The sequence below is a fragment of the Leopardus geoffroyi genome, chromosome D1 (assembly GCF_018350155.1).
Source record: "Leopardus geoffroyi isolate Oge1 chromosome D1, O.geoffroyi_Oge1_pat1.0, whole genome shotgun sequence".
NCBI lineage: Eukaryota > Metazoa > Chordata > Mammalia > Carnivora > Felidae > Leopardus > Leopardus geoffroyi.
In genome coordinates, this window is record NC_059329.1 from 1,162,213 (window position 1) to 1,179,693 (window position 17,481).

General features: G+C 48.5%; 1 protein-coding gene across 1 annotated transcript; it reads right to left on the bottom strand.

Moving 5' to 3' along the window:
* Positions 1-178: 178 nt before the first annotated feature.
* Positions 179-13,133, bottom strand: MMP8 (matrix metallopeptidase 8). The gene is made up of 10 exons (XM_045486597.1): positions 12,857-13,133; positions 10,685-10,929; positions 9,972-10,120; positions 9,759-9,884; positions 7,079-7,240; positions 4,753-4,870; positions 3,874-4,007; positions 3,152-3,305; positions 1,897-2,000; positions 179-1,743 (listed from the first exon to the last, which is right to left on the bottom strand). Exons 1-10 carry the CDS (start codon positions 12,989-12,991, stop codon positions 1,640-1,642), a joined length of 1,431 nt encoding a protein of 476 aa, XP_045342553.1. The 5' UTR covers positions 12,992-13,133; the 3' UTR covers positions 179-1,639.
* Positions 13,134-17,481: the final 4,348 nt, after the last annotated feature.

Here is a 17,481-nt window from a genome sequence, read left to right on the forward strand (position 1 = left end):
CCTCTCTCTCTGCCCCTCCCCCGTTCATGCTCTGTCTCTCTCTGTCCCAAAAATAAATAAACGTTGAAAAAAAAAATTCTGGTAAGACAAGGAGTGCCTGCAAATATAAAATCTGCGATTCCTTTTTATACTTTATATGAACCATGTGGTAGCATCTTAAATTATGGATCACAAGTCAGTCATTTAATATATTTATTTTAAATGCATTTAATAATTTTTGAACCAGAATAAGATACCAAATTCTACTAATTATCTGCGGGATTTAAAAAGTAACAGAATAAGAAAATAGAATGTGCTGGTAATAAATATAGTTTACAATGCACTCATTTAATGTAGTAATAATCTGCATTACGTTCTAACAACTGCCGATATGGCGTTATAATGATCTTGATGTCTTGGTTGGCCAGTATGGTCCCTGAAGTCCTACAGTTCTTGGTGGGCAAGAACCATTATCAAATGTACGCATCCAAGCTCAGTTTAATTTAGTGAGCTTCACAGTATTTTGTGCCCAGCACTGTTGTGTTGGTGCAGTAAATCCCACTTACTGGTCGCAGGTGCCCCCCAGAGTATCCCTGGAAAAAAAGAAATGGGGAAGAAGAAATCCAACTACTAGCCCTTTCGCTTGGAATCTAAAAGGACAGAGCAGGGAGGAGGCGGAAGAGGAAGTGGTACCGCCCTTCTTGCTCCTTTCCAGGGGAAGGTGACAATAATCAACTTTGTCATTCTGTGTTGACTCATTTTCTCAAGTGCAGATGTCCTGTCCTGGCTGCTGGACAGACTAGGGCTGCCAGAAGGAAGCATCACAAACTTGGTTGCTGAAAAAACAGTTTATTCTATCACAGTTCTGGAAGCTACGAGTCTAAAATTGGGGTGTTAGGAGGATAAAATTCTTTTCTCTGAAGGCTCTGAGAAGGATCTTCCTTGCCTCTTGCTGGCCTGTGATGGGTGCTGGCCGTTGTTGGCACATAGCTGCATCATTCCAGGCCTTGTATTACCTTCACGTGACCGTCCCCCTCAGTGTGTGAGGGGACCCTCTTCTTCCGGGGCCCCCCTGCTCCAGGATAACTTCATTTTAACTAACTGCGTCTCCAAAGACTCTAGTTTCAAACAGGGTACATTCCTAGGCACCTAGGACTAGGACTTCAATATCTCTTTCTTGGAGGGACACAATTCAACCCACCACATGGGTCAACAGGATTTTTTTCCAGGACTGGAAAATAGCACCACGTTTTCAGTAAAGGCAAGAGGTTCTGTTTACGTTGTTCATGAGCTCTATGTCTCACTGGAACCCAGTGCTGAACGGTACATAGCAGATATAATTAAGACATGTTTAAGGAGCCTCAGGTATATACGAGCATTCTAGAAGGCAGATGAGTAACAACATAGTGAGCACTGAGGTGACCAGGAAGGCTTCATCTCCTCTCTTGAGCTGGAATAGGTGAGAACTAAATCAGCCCTGTAGACGGTGGACTACTCCAAATGCATTTTCATGGAAGACAGGCCCAGTGAGGACAGTGACAGCAGACATGACTTATGGGTGAGAAAAGTATAAATAGGACACAGGAAAATGAATTTGCAAACTAGACTTTCCTTCCATTCGCAGGAAACTGATGCAGACACGTGTGACTTTGCTTCAGCGTTATCTGCAGTTAAGCCATCTATTGCTTCTTTGAACCCTAGTAATCCTGTGAGCGCTAAGATCAAACGCATAATATGTGGGTCCGATGAAGAAGAGGAAGACGTCTGCCCAAAAAACAAAAAAAGATCAAGGGTTGAATTAGCTTGTAGAAGGTCTTAGATATTTTCAATTAAAATTGTTCCGATACAACACTGAAATGTAAACGTGCTATTTTACGACTGTAAACAAATTTATTATCAGGGTTTTTTTCTACTTACGATTCTGCTGGAAAACTGCATCAACTCTGCTTTCTATTCCTGGAAAGATGCTTGCTATGTTTTTGGGATAACCCGTTTGCATGGATTGTCTTTGGTTATCGTATCTGATGAAACAAAAATGTCCCATGTATCAATATAGTATGTAATGATAACAGTTTTATTTAAAGTGCAGATACTTTACAAAGTGCCTTCACACATATTTTCTCATTCAGTCTTTGTTATGTCTTATTTCCTGGGCCTAAGAATGGTTAACTTTTTTCTACCTAAGGGCACATTGCTATTTAGAAAAGAGGTGGGTCGCATTAATTCTAAAACAGGGTTTTGATTGCTAGGATAATGTTATCTTCTTTTTTACTTATTTTTATTTTTATTTTATTTTATTTTTTTTATTTAAAAAAATTTTTTAACGTTTATTTATTTTTGAGACAGAGAGAGACAGAGCATGAATGGGGGAGGGTCAGAGAGAGAGGGAGACACAGAATCCGAAACAGGCTCCAGGCTCTGAGCGGTCAGCACAGAGCCCGACATGGGGCTCGAACTCACGGACCGCGAGATCATGACCTGAGCTGAAGTCGGACGCTTAACCGACTGAGCCACCCAGGCGCCCCCTTATTTTTATTTTTTTAATGTTTGTTTATTTTCAAGAGAGAGAGACAGATGGAGTGTGACTGGGGGAAGGGCTAGAGAGAGGGAGACACAGAATCTGAAGCAGGCTCCAGGCTCTGAGCTGTCAGCACAGCACCCGACGTGGGGCTCGAACTCAGAAACTGTGAGATCACGACCTGATTTTCAAAAAGAAAAGCTTGTATTCCCTGTGGATTTACTTAATTGGTGCATAACCAGCCTTCCTCCCTTCCCTCCTCCTCTTCCCCCTCCCCCCCTTCCCCCCAGTAGTGAGGTGATAAGTCCAATGTGGACAGCACATTTTTCAGGCCATCCAAACAGCATTTTCTTGAGTGTGTTAGAATTTAACTCATAACAGAATTAGCCTTTTTCTTTGCATCCCTTCCTGGAACCATATTAAGGTTTGCTCTGTTCCCTGACATAGAATCCTCAATACCATTGTGAAGCTTTTTGACTTGATAAAAATGACATTTTCAAAGGCCGTGGCAACACTGATGATTTCATGAAAATAAAATGCCTACGAAAGATCATCTGGGTTTTTTTTTTTAAACCCCCAGATGGCTGGTTGTTAGTGGTTATAGACAAGGTAAATACAGATTTCAACCTCTAACCAAAAAATAGTTTACCTTACCTCCAGAACTGGTTGTTTACAAAGAAGAAGATTTCTCCCCTGTAGTAAACAGCGGCATCAATTGCACGGACACTGCTTGGGAAGCCGTAGTTTGAGATGTCCTTGGGATAACCTGGCTCAATGTCATAGCCACTCAGAGCCCAGTACTGGCTGCCTGCCAATGATTCAGATTTTATGTTAGATAGTGTTCTTCCATTCCTCTAAAATCGATACCACCTCTTGGTGTAAAATCATCATAGAAACAGCAAGGGAACAAAAGTCTTTAACAGACAAAGGTGGTCAAGTTCATTGGGCTGTAATAGCCTCAGTGGTTCCCCAGCACCTACAAAATTTCCAGCATCTCAGCCTGACATTCAGGGCTTCACAGCTGGGTCTTTCCTACGTCCTGACACTCCTATGCAGAGACTGTATTAGAGCCTTGGGGACTCTGAGAACATTATACTGGGGATGGGGCTGACAGAGCACTCAGGGGGTCTAGTAAGGTTTCCTGAGTTTGTAGATGGGGAAACTGAGGCCTGAGGAGGGAACAGCTGCTCAAGTGCACACAGTGGTTATCGGCAGGAACTGGACCCAACCCGGGTCTCCTGACACAAGTCTGGCCAGCATAACCTGCTGTCATCGGCTCACCTCCTCTCAGCTGGGGTGGGGGTGGGGGGAGCTGCAGAGAAGCCTTCCCTTCCCTGCAGGGACAACCTAAATAAGGTGAAACCCTAGGCAGTTACCTTTAAATAGGAAAACTAGGTCCTTGTCCGAGTCCTCGTACGCGGCCTGGATGCCGTCTGGCAGGGCCGGCCAGAAGAGAGAGATGAAGTTGAGCTCCACCTCTGGCATCCGGGGGTGCCTTCTCCAGAAGTACCTGGCAGAGCACAAAGGACAGGACCGCATGCGGTGGCCCGAGTAGGCAGCTTCTCTGGGTCCTGCACCGGTGTAGCCCCTACCCGGTCCCCGAGAGGGTGGGACGGTTCCCAGCACGGTGACCAGCACAGGGTCGGGGCTTTACGGGATGTCATTCATGTGGGGGGGGGGGTAGCGCTTCAGTGTTTAGGGGAGGTCACAGGCATGACCTTATCTGATTACATTTTGTCCTGTCCCCTCCTCACACCCTGACAAGTCTCATTGTATTAGTCTCGTTGTCCCTACAGAAATGACTGAGAATATCTAGAGTATTCCAGCAAAAGTGGTACAAGTAGGCCCAGCCTGTGGTTACGCAATCACAAAGCAGCCAACGGAAAATTGAAAAATTCAACCAGGGAGATGATTTGCCCTCAGCTTATGAAGGGATAGCTCCCACTTACTGGCCTGAATTTGGGTGGGTGGGACTGGGTGAGGTTTTGTGTCTAGTAAACCCACGTGTGGAGCCCGTGTCTGTGATACTATCACCAACACATGAATGTTTATGCCTGTTGGAGGGTTTCTTTCTTTTTTAAAAATTTTCCCGGATGTTTCGAGTGACCCAGAAAACACAGTCCTTTCCAATGAGGGGCACGTGCACAGAATTCAAAGGAAAAGCTGAGTAATGTGCAAAGTGGGACTTGATTAGAAGCCAGTTCTAAGTTATGCCAGGAAAGTAAGTCAAAGGGAGAAGCAGTTTAATGGCATACCTGTCTTTAAAGAATAAGATTTCTCCACGGAGTGTGGCAATGGCATCAAATGTCAGTCTGGGGTCACAGGCTGTGGGTGTGCTTGGTCCGGTTGGTTGGACAGGGTTGCTTGAAGGTCCTTAAAAAAGGAGGAGGAGGAGGAGGAGGAGGAGGAGGAGGAGGAGAAAAAGAAGCAGCAGCAGCAGCAGCAGGAGGAGAAGGAGAAGGAGGAGAAGGAAGAGGAGGTGGAGGAGGAGAAGGAGGAGGAGGAGGAGAAGGAGGAGGAGGACAAGGAGGAGGAGGAGGAGGAGGACGAGAAGGAAGAGGAGGTGGAGGAGAAGGAGGAGGAGGAGGAGGAGGAGAAGGAGGTGGAGGAGGAGGAGAAGGAGGAGGAGGAGGAGAAGGAGAAGGAGGAGGAGGAGGAGAAGGAGGAGGAGGAGGAGGAGGAGAAGGAGGAGGAGGAGGAGGAGAAGGAGGAGGAGGACAAGGAGGAGAAGGAGGAGGAGGAGAAGGAGGAGGAGGAGGAGGAGAAGGAAGAGGAGGTGGAGGAGGAGGACGAGAAGGAGGAGGAGGAGGAGGAGGAGAAGGAGGAGGAGGAGAAGGAGGAGAAGGAGGAGGAGGACGAGGAGGAGGAGGAGGAGAAGGAGGAGGAGGAGGAGGAGGAGCAGGAGGAGGAGGAGGAGGAGGAGAAGGAGCAGGAGGAGGAGGAGGAGGAGGAGGAGCAGGAGGAGGAGGAGCAGGAGGAGGAGGAGGAGGAGGAGGAGAAGGAGGAAGAGGAGGAGGAGGAGGAGAAGGAGGAGGAGGAGCAGGAGGAGGAGGAGGAGGAGGAAGAGGAGGAGGAGGAGGAGAAGGAGGAGGAGGAGGAGGACGAGAAGGAGGAGGAGGAGGAGGAGAAGGAGGAGGAGGAGCAGGAGGAGGAGGAGGAGGAGGAAGAGGAGGAGGAGGAGGAGAAGGAGGAGGAGGAGGAGGACGAGAAGGAGGAGGAGGAGAAGGAGGAGGAGGAGGAGGAGGAGGAGCAGGAGGAGGAGGAGGAGCAGGAGGAGGAGGAGGAGGAGGAGAAGGAGGAGGAGGAGGAGGAGGAGGAGGAGGAGGAGGAGGAGGAGAAAGAGAAGCAGCTTTTTAAAGCCCAATCCAGTGTGACTCTTGGAGTACCCCCATTGCTTCTCAGAAGGGGAAGGGTTTCCACATGAAGAGAAACCCTACCAGACTATCTCACAAGGCAATGAAGGGAATGTACATTTGGCCCTCTTAAAGTTATTATCATTATTTTAAACAACCATGGTGATTTTTAGAGAGAAAGGTCCAGGTCAAGTTGTGAAGTAAGACAATTTGAATTCTATGTCTCCCCCTCCCCGCCCTCCACTTTCAAATCCGAATCCCATCCTTTCCCCCTTCTTGGTTCTTTCCACATTTTTGTCACCCAGGATCCATTTCTTGCTTCCCCGCCAAACCCACCTTCAGGAAGGGAACTGGTATTGGTCCTTGAACCTGTAGCATAAACCTAAGTCATATTTTAGCAGTATTTTTTTCCTATGGGTATTTGTGTTTTCATGTGTTTTTTCATTGTAGAATGAAGGGCTATGCTAGTAGCTGAGAGAATTTAAAACACTGATGGGAAAAGGAAGGAGGTGTTTTTTGGGGAAAGGAGTTGGGGAGGATAGAGCAGGTCTCGTCCTTCTGGAAAATTCTATCATCATGAGAAGGTTCCCGAGCTAGGGCTCCTGATGTGCCTGGTTCTGTGCTGCTGTCCCCAACTCTGCTCCACACTGGTTTACACACCCTCCTACCTTCTCACGGGTTTCTCGTTCTTACAGCCTCTAGAGACCAGGAAGGCAGCAGGAGGAGACGTATAAGATCTGGGCTTGTCTATGTCCCTCCCTGAGAGCATCAGCCATGTCCTTAAAAGATGTTTCTTTCTATGCATCCTCCACTGCTATTCCCATTCTGTTTTCCACAGACAACACTTTTATTATGGGCAATATGTATCTGCTTGCTGGCATGTTTCTTGAAATGCCTTCTTTGCCTATATGCACTTTAATGTATGTGGAATCATATACTGTGTAATTTAAACACTGTGTGATATGCATCATTCTGTTTTTTTTTTATTTTTTCCACGAAGCACAAAGTTTTGAAGACCCATCTCTGTTGTTGCCACATGCACTTCTAATTCAGTGGTGTCCCTGCCTGGCGTTAGTCTATGGCGCACATCTGCCAAATTTGACCGGTACCTTCTTCCCGACAGACCCCAGGAGCCCTCCAACTTCCACCACCACAGACAAGACCGGGAAGAACATCCTTGATGTGCCACACCTCGCCGTGTACCACAGTGTTCTTCCGATAACCTTACCATAGATGGCCTGGATGCCGTTGATGTCATCTTGAGGGAGGGTGTAGGTGCTGGGTTCACGGAAAGCATAGATGGGATACATCAAGGCAATCGGGTCAGTGGAGTGAGAGAGCCCCAAGGAATGGCCAAATTCATGGGCAGCAACAAGAAACAAATTATAATCTGCAATGCAAGCACATGTGGTGAATGGCTCCAAGTGGATCCAAGGGTGGAGGAAATTCTGATCTTGAGGAATGCAGCTTCCAAGCCAAAAGCTCCTGGAGAAACAGCACTGCCCAAGCCTTCTTTTGCATTTTCCCTGCAGGCTTCTGAAGAAATGGAGATTGGAATCAGTCAAGGTAGGAGTTACACGTTCAGATTAAGTGAGCTTCGCATCAAACCTTAGGACCAAGAAAAGCTGCCTTCATTCTGATTCTGGTACTCCATGAGTGTGGACCTGAGGCAGGGCCACCATGGTCTCTTGATGCTCAGCAGCCCTCTCCAGCCTCCCAAGCCCTCAGCTTCAGTAGAGTCTCAGCGGGCACCAGCTCTTCCCAGATTCTGAATTCTCGAAGCAGCTTCAAGGATTCCCCTCCAGAAACAGACAAACACTGCTCCTTCCCCCATCTCTAACTTCCAGGAGCACAGTGCCTTTGCCAGTTGGGAACCCAAACTTCCAAGGTGCACGCTCCTGGCAATTAGCACCCAAGTTCCTTGGCCAAGTCCAAGACCTCCTCACTTGCCAAGCAGACACATGAGGATTTGACTCGTGATGTGAATCTCTCAGTCTGGCCATCTCACAGACAGGCTGAGCATTTTGTTACACACCTGTCTCTTATACATTAGTAACTAGGGTTGTAGAGTACTTTCCATATGCTAGGAAGTATAATACCATTTAGTCCTCGCAACATTTGTATGAAGTATTGTTAGAAATGTTTTTACAGTAAAGGAACTGAATCCCACAGATTTCAGGTATCTCCTTACGGGTCTTGCAATAATAAGTGGTAGAGCTGGGGTCAAATCCAGGTACAAGGGCAAGCCCCATTCTCCAACTACAACGTTCAACTTCCTATTGACAATTAGCCTACGCTAATTCTACCCATGCTCCAAGACATTTTTGTCTTGACCATCACGTCCTTGTATTTTTGCAATCATGAATGCATCTCCAAAAACATCTCCGAGTGTTGGGCCTTGAATGGCAAGCAAATGTGGGGGATTTGTCATGATGCACAGTCTAGAAGGAGAGATGAATGCCAACAACTTGGATGGCACCAAACGGTGAGGAGAGCAGCTAGAGAAAGAGACACGAAGACTGTCGGGATTCTGAGGAGAATGTCCTCATTTCCAGCTGCAAGACAACAGAGGGGTGGCATGTGACATAGCACAGAAAGAGATTTTGAAAGGGGGGGCTTGGGGCACAATGTGAGCAAATGTAGGGAGGTTGGAAAGCAGGTGCTGTCACGTGGGAACGGTGAACGCACAAGGTGGCTGCAGCATGCGACACAGGAAGACAGCCATGAAAGATGAGGGTGTAAAACTACTGAGAGCTTCAATGCCAAGGAAAGGTATTTGGATATTATTTGTTGCAGAAAATGTAAACACTGCAAGGTTAAGGAGGAGAGTAATGTAATCCAAGATAGGCTTTCCAAATATAAATTTTGCTGCCGTGCTAGGAAAAATTAGAGGGAGCAGAGACTTGAGGTAAAGAGTCCAGTTGGGAACCTGTGTCATTTAGTTCAGGTAAGAGGGAATGACCATGTGGACCGGGGAGGAGGGCTCTAGGAATTCTAAGTAGTGGAGAGTGTTATCTGTCTTAGGGCATAGGCAGCTCCTAGCACAGGGACTTGGGTAGAATAAGTTCTTTGAGAACTTGGTGGGAGAAACTTGGTTCTTTGAGAAAATGGTGGGAAGAACAGGTCCCAAGCAAGGATAAAAGGTTCCTTTCCTACTTTCTAGAATGTGTTCTGTGGCGTATTGTTACTTGTGGCCTTGTGAAGTACCGCATGGTCCAGATACACCTGTCCTTATTCTCAATCCTTCCCTTCAGGTGATCTGACTCTTATCATGAGTCTTCTCCTGAATGGTTTGGTTTGTCCCCAGGAACACACCACTGAAGAAGAGCTCCACAAAGATGACATAACTTGACAAGAAAGATGGTGGCTCATTTCCAAGTGGGATAGGTTTCTAAATGAACCCAACTGTTTCTGGATTTCCAAAAATAGGGACCTTTTCCAAACATCATTAAATTTCAGAATGTGAAAAGAAAGATATCCCCTAAAGCAGTGGTCAGCAAACTTTTTCTGTAAAGGTTTAGATAGTAAATATTTTAGGCTTTGTGATTTCTGTGAGTACTTCTGTAGGAGGTACTCAACTCTGCTGTTGTGCCATGGAAACAGCCATAGATGGTACATAAACAAGGGGGCCTTGTTTCAATAAAACTTTATACAAACAGGACTGGCTGGATTTACCCGTCGTCTGTAGCCTTTTGATTTCTATCCTAGGAAACAAGGTCAGTACTTAGCCTTAGGCTTTTCAAAAACCTAAATTGACCTAATATGGGGTAGGGAAATTTTAAAAAGGTCCATTTGTGTGGGTTTGAAATGTTAAAACCCCTTGAATGTGTGTATGTATCTACGTGGTGCGGCTAACATGACAAAGTTCACTCAGAAGCTGCATGTGGACATGCCCTTGGTTAACTTACTTTCAAAATCTGTGGTCCATTTTTCTTGTTCATCGAAGTGAGCATCTCCCCCAATACCTGGGCCTGGCTGGAAGGCATGAGCGAGGATTCCATTGGGTCCATCAAATGGAGAATTGTCACCATGATCTGAAATAGAACAACCCGTATCAGGTCCTTGCTGAGTCTCAGGTTGGCTCGGGAAAGTAAAACTGAGCTCGAGGGCGGAGGGCCTACCTCCTTCGTAAAAAGCGATATTGATGTCCGCTTCTCCCTGCGAGATCTGGGTGAAGGTCAAGGATGATGCGTTAGCCCATATTTGAAAGGCTGTGCTAATGACAGTTTCCACCTTGGCCTGGGACAACTGTGTGGTGTACTTCAGGATCCTTCAAAATGAGCACACGGGGTGTCACCACACTGAGCTCATCCACCTGGGGGTCAGTGACATGATGCGCTGCCCCTGGACAGGGTCTAATGAGGGCTCGGGGCTGCGGACAAGTCCCTCCGTATCTTCAAACTCGGTGTCTTTGTTCCTAAGAGGAGGATCGTAACATAGCTCCCCTCTCAGAGGGCTGTTGGGGGATTCAATACATGTAGGGCCTTCCACTCAGGACTCGGCAGATCGTGGTATTTGACGGAGATCGTTCTCATCGGGATACGCGGGGAGTAATGACTAAGCCTTTGTCGGGGCCTGAAGGGGGTTCACAGAGGGACAGTCTGATGTGGCCATCGTCCCTTAGACTTGGAGGAGGAGCACGAAAACTCCAGGCTTTGGGGTGGGGTGAGCCTGTGGGGTCTTTGCTCTTTTCCCCCTGGCCTCACTCACTAGACTCTGGTCTCCCCGGGGTGGGGACACGGGGTCCCGTGGGCCCCGTGTCCTGGAGCAGCGCCTGGTGCGTCACACACGCTCACGAACACCCCTACCGCGTCCCGAAGCTCGGGAATCTCACCTGTAGGTCAGGTTCGTATGTTTCCACCTGGGGTTTCCCGGGGTCACCATGAAGTCCCCGTTGTCAGGCACCCCGCAGCGCGGCTTCTGCATCATCTCCAGCGTTTCCTCATCTGGCTTCCCCGTCTCGTTCAAGCCGAAGAATCGCTGCATCTCTCTGAGCTTGTCCACAACCACACTGGTGCCGTTGCTCCGTCCGGACCGGTATCCGCCCCGCGGCAGCTGGTAGAACCTCTCCAGGTAATTCTGGGCCGAGACACACACGTGAGGGGACTCGCTCAGTCACCTCCGTCGGTGCTCCGGGCTTCCCGGCGTCCTTCCTAAGTCACTCCCAACCGTCTAACAAGCTGGTAGTCACGGGAGCAAACACAGAGTCGCAGCCCGGCGTTGAGAGAACGCCGTCCCTTGGTCAGCACGGCCCCTCCATTCGGCACTCCCGGGAATGTTTATACATAAAAACAGGTATGGGGCGCCTGGGTGACTCAGTCGGTTGAGCGGCCGACTTCGGCTCAGGTCACGATCTCGCGGTCCGTGAGTTCGAGCCCCCCGTTGGGCTCTGTGCTGACAGCTCAGAGCCTGGAGCCTGTTTCAGATTCTGTGTCTCCCTCTCTCTCTGATCCTCCCCCGTTCATGCTCTGTCTCTTTCTGTCTCAAAAATAAATAAACGTTAAAAAAAAATTAAAAAACATAAAAACAGGTATTCCATAAGGGTTGAGGTCCAAGGCCGCGTGCAAGATGCTCGTATGCAGTCAGGAGACTGGCTAGGCCTTCCTGATTTCTTGAAGTGTTTTAAATTCATTTATTTTGACAGAAGGAGGGATGGGCGGAGAGAGAGGGGGAGAGAATCCCAACGAGACGCTGCTGACACTGTGAGTGCAGAGTGGGACGTGGGGCTCCATCTAATGAACCGCGAGATCGTGACCTGAGCTGAAATCGGACGTTTATCAACCGAGCCGCTCAGGTGCCCCCGCATTTGTTGATGTTTCAAGGTATCAGTTGCATCAATGCAGAGTCTCTCTTATGTATCTTTTTGCTCCTCTAGAGAAGGTTTAGTCCCTGTCGCTAAGAAACGCAAGTGCGTGCGTGGAGGGAAATTGCCGAGACGCCCATTCAAGTCCCAGACCTTCTGGATGCTTCTCAAGTGAGAACGGACAGTTTCACGAGAGCTCCGGATAGGTTTGGGGCAACGGCACCATCATCGGCATTAGCCTCTTATCCACCGCAGATCCTCTGGAAGGGGCCAGGGGCACACGACAGAACACAGAAATGGGGAAGGGGGGATTCACAGAGGCTGGGGTTCGAATACTAGCTCTGCCTTAGATTAACTGAGTTTTGGGGCGCATCACAGAAGTGATTCAAGACTCACTTTAGTGTCCACAGTGGGAACAATAATCCCCCCTTGCAGGGCTGCAGCGAGGTCGACATGAGACAGTGCTGGGGAAACGTTTAGTGGGGTGTCTTGTGCGGAGTAAGCACTCTGTGAGCTCTAGCTATTAGCCTGGGGCTTAGTATTCTCACTGCAAGATATATTCAAGAACAAAGCAAAGGGAAAAAGCAAAAGAAAGAATGCTTTTCTACAACTGCAATGCTAAGAAAACTGCACGTGACAAATCGGTGACAGCGTTCCCGGTGCTTCTTCAAAATGTGGCCTGACGCTTGTACTGTGGGATGAGGGGAAAAGCTATGGGTTTGGCTTTGACGGTGCCCGGAATAGTTCGTAGACAGCCTCAGAATCTGGAGTAGGACATCTCACTGCACTACGCATTGCTTTCTAGTTCCTTCTGATTTCCTGTCCTCACGCTCTCTAGTCCCCCTGAGATTTTTGGCTGCGAAGACAAGTCCGTACAGACAACACTGGACATGGAGTCACTGGGCTGCATATAAGCAAACGGGGGAATCTCAGGTTTGCGAGAAAGAAAATCATTTAGTCTTGCAATTAAAACCGTTCCTGCTCAACGGCTCCCCAGCCGGAGGGAGCCCAACAACGATATTTTTCCTGGGTTCGAAGAGCCCCGCCTGGGGCCCTCCAAAGCCCTGACACAGAGACGTTCAAGCTCAAACAAAGCAACCGCACAATTCCATTCGGGCTGATTTAGCTAGAAAGAAGAAACAACCCACACGATTTCCTAATAAGAGGCACGTCAACCACGCGCCTGCCGGATTGTCAACTTACCTGAACGACTTGCGTGGTCTTCTCTTCCGGGGATTCCCAACGTACCGGAAAGGCCCCAGAGAGGTGCAGGAGGAATGAGAGCAGAGGCAGAAGCATCGTCAGACTGAACATGGCCTTTCCCGCAGGCACCGCCATCCTGGCCTTGCTCTGGCCCTTGGGGCAGGGTCCTCCCCTCCTGGGTACCCTCGAGTTCAGCGGATCGGATGTCCCTCACGGTCCTCTTCTGGTCTCTTATAAAAGCTGTGTTTTGAACAATTGCCCCATCAGCAACATGAAGCAACATGGGTTAATGATGCTCGGAGACTTGTGCAAGGCCACAACGCGATGTGGGACTCCACGGTGGGGTGGCGGTGTCCTGCAACAGAAAAACAATTGCAACTTGCTCTTCTCTGTTCTTGGGGTTTTATTTATTTATTTATTTATTTATTTATTTATTTATTTATTTTTTCAACGTTTATTTATTTTTGGGACAGAGAGAGACAGAGCATGAATGGGGGAGGGGCAGAGAGAGAGGGAGACACAGAATCGGAAACAGGCTCCAGGCTCCGAGCCATCAGCCCAGAGCCTGACGCGGGGCTCGAACTCACGGACCGCGAGATCGTGACCTGGCTGAAGTCGGACGCTTAACCGACTGCGCCACCCAGGCGCCCCTGTTCTTGGGGTTTTTTGGTCAGAGATTTACTCTTGCCAAGCTGTCTGGTCTAGGGGAAGGAAGGGAAGCTTGATCCTGAAGTTCGAGAACAGCAGTTACCTGTGGGTTTCCATTTCCTAGGTGTGGCAGATGCTGGGGCCGGGTTAATTTATGCAGGGGTGTTGTTGGATTCGTGGTAGTTATCTTGGGGCCGGGGATCCCAGAGACTCTCTGGATGTGAGGAGAGCGTGGCTGGGCGTGTGGTCAGCAAGCAGGGCCCCTGTGGGGTCCTGGAGCAGCTTCTGGGAGATGGGGTTTGGGCGTCCGTGTATTAGAGAATCCCCAGGCTGCAAGCTGGATTTTCCACGGGAAGGACAAAGAAAGCAACAGTGATGGTGATAAGAGTACTCAGTGTGTTGAGTACGTACGACGTCCCACACGTGCCTGCTGTGCATCTGTTGTGTCCGGCCAGCCTCGCACGGCCTGGGGATGCTGTCATGTCCTGCATTTTGCAGAGGAGATCAGATCCGGAGAAGAGAACTTGTACAAGTCATGCGCTGAGTGAGGGGGGTGGGGGGTGGCTCGGACTCAATCCAAGCGATGGGCCCTGAGACTCCGAGCGGGCAGGCACTCCAGCAGCCACACCTGGGAGCCCAGCTGCCCCACGATGAGCACCCGGTCCAGGCCTGCGACAAACTGGGGGACCCTGGCTTGTGTTCACCGAGGAGGACGAGACGGTGGGTGTGCGTGTGCCCCCGGGGAAAAGATGTGGGGAGAGGATTTTCAGCCCCTGTGGCTGCAAATGGGCTGCACTGGTTTTGAGGGGCCCCTGGGCAGGTTTTAAATCATGTCACCTGGTCACAGTTATTCTGATGTACCTGTAGATCATGTCACTAGACAGTCTTTGCGTGTGTTCATTTACATATATTTACACGTATCCTGCAAGGACAGGTGTGGGGTGTGTAAATGTGTTTGTCAACATGACCAATGTTTACGACATAGGACATGTGTTTGATATGGAAATAGGCCTTTGTTTGGGATGCTATATAGCACTTAGTTCGGGTCCCTCTAGAAGTTCCTCGTGAGCTTTGGAAAAATCCAAAGAAATCCGTCTCAGGTTAGAACATATCTGGGCAGCAGATTAAGGCTCCTGGTGTAGATTCCTGCGTTCACCCAAATGTTTCCTGTGACCCACCATATGCCAGGTGCTGTGACGGGTACTCGATTATGGGAGAGAAGGTCAGAGCGGTTGGGATGAAATGCTACGGGAGTCTGGAGGAAAAAGCAATGGTGGGGGAAGGTGGAATCAAGGAAGGCTTCACGGACGAGGTCGAGCTAGAACTGGACCTCGAAGGGCAAACACGAGGCAAACGTGCACAGTTGCAGAAGCCCAGGCCCTGAATGCGTGTGCAACCTCCTCGGGTTTTTCAAGCCGTTCTAAGGTCGTGATCGTGTCAACCGTTCCGGGCGCACAACTTAATCAGGATGTGGCTTCCCCCAGTTTATTTATTTTTTTAAGTATTTTTTTTAACGTTTATTTATTTTTGAGATGGGGGAGACAGCATGAACGGGGGAGGGTCAGAGAGAGAGGGAGACACAGAATCTGAAACAGGCTCCAGGCTCTGAGCTGTCAGCACAGAGCCTGACGCAGGGCTCGAACTCATGGACCGCGAGATCATGACCTGAGCCGAAGTCGGACGCTTAACCGACTGAGCCACCCAGGTGCCCCGCTTCCCCCAGTTTAGATCTCTAGTGACAAATCCTCTGCCCACTAAGGTTGCCTGAACACTGGTCTACCCTGTGTTGAGATATTTTGATGCATTGGCTTGTTTACAAGGTTCATAAAGACACTTGCTTCTGAACATCCTGGTCAGTGATTTATGCAAGAATCCAAAACTTGTGGTGTTTGTATAAATGTTATGCTAGACAGAATTCTCCAAAAAAATAAAAATAGAAGGACCTTATGTTCTAGTAATGCACTTCTGGGTATCTACCCAAGGAAAAGGATGATACAAATATATATATGCAGCCGTATGTTTATTGCAGCATTATCTACAACAGCCAAATATGGAAGCAACGTAAGTATCCATAGATAGATGAATGGATAAAGAAGATGTGATATATATAACACAGATATATATCTAATATATAGCGAAAAATTATATATAATTATATATATAGAATATTACTCAGCCATAAAAAAGAATGAAATCTTGTCATTGTGGCAACATGAATGGACCGAGAGTGTATTATGCTCAGTGAAATAAGTCAGACAGAGAAAGACAAATACCACATGATTTCACTTATATTTGGAATCTAAAAAAACAAATGAGGGGTGCCTGGCTGGCTCAGTCAATGCAGCATGTGACTCTGGATCGTGGGGTCGTGAGTTCGACCCCCATGTTGGGTGTGGAGATTACCTAAAAATAAAACCTCAAACCTTAAAAAAACCCCTAATGCACAACCACAAAAACAGAAACAGACTCAAATATGAAGGATGAGGGGTGGCCTGAGGGGAGAGGATGGGGAGACAGAAGAGGCGGGTGAAGGGGGGAAGAGATACAAACCCATGGTTATCAAATAGACGAGTTGGAGATGGCAAGTACAGTTGAGGAATATAGTCAGTAATACCGTAATAACCTTGTGTGGGGACAGAGGGTGACAGGGCCCGATACCGTGAACACACGGTTATGTGTGGACTTGTAGAATCATGACTTTCTACACCAGATGCTACTGTCGTTTGTCACCTACGCTTCTGGAGCTGTGACGAGAGGTGGAGGAGATGATATAAGTTTTCTGGGCCTCCAGGTTTTGAGTCCTTCCTTCACACGTGACCGCTGCCTGTCCGTCTGCCCTCCGTGCCTCACCCCTTCTGATGCCTGGAGCCCACACTGCCTTCAGGCCCTCTACCCTCAGAAAATGTACTACATGGAAGGGTCGACTATCAGTCATTTACACTTTAGTGCGAATTTAGGGGCTATCTGCCTTTTAAGTCAACTTACTTGGGAAAAAAAAAGCCAAGAATTTGTTAGAAAATGAAGGCTTTCTTCTGTAGAAGAGGCATTTGGGATTGAGTAAGAAGATGGAGGAAATTAAGTTCTGGACAGACGATCCAAGGCAATGGTGGGTCTCCCTATTTCCGTCTTGGGCAGCAACCTCGTCTGATGATCTGATATGCTGTCCCCCAGCAGCGACAGCAAGTTGTACTGTTGTAGTTCGCTTTTGCATCTTAGCCCCAAAGAACTGAAACTGCAAGATTTAGTCTGTTTTCTGTTTAATTAAAAAAAAAAAAAAATGGGTCCAGGCAGCTGGGATGGGCATAGGTGGCAGGGAAAGCCGGACATGTGGCTGTGTGCCTGAATTTTGAGGCGGAGTGGGAGTGTGCTAACGGGAACGTGATCTGGGGTAGGAAACAAGGTCACCAAGCCTGGAAGTGTACCCCACGTGGCACACGGCTAATCTGCTTCATAGAAGCCAAAGAACGCGTCCTGTGCCTCAGGCATTTTAAGTCTGTGATCAGGATGGAGGTCTACACACGTGAGCCGGTTAGCAGGGTGATTGTTGGGGTCGGTGGTGGTGAAGCGTAAACAACACTGCACTTGACATTGCGCTGAGCGGGCTCGACTTTCAGCTTTGCCACTTCCTACTCGTGCAACTCCTCACAGCTCTTCTGTTGTCGTGAGTTCCGCACGTTGGACACCTCGCACGGCCTCAGGACGATTAGAGGAGACGCTGTAGGTGACAACCTGTGGACACCCTCCAGGGCGGTGTCCTCTTTGGGGGACGAACGCGGTGGCCGCGCTTCCATTCTGCGAACCGAGGTCGCAGTGTCGAAAAGCTCTTCTTTTCCAGAAAGAGAAGTGCTTACGGTTAAGCCACCGAGTGACGAAATAACTTCCATGCAGTTTCTGTCCGTGTCCAGAGCCTGGTGCAGCCAGAGGACATGTGGTAACTCCTTGTGCAGAGCACAAGTGGTTCGGATAGAAATCACTCC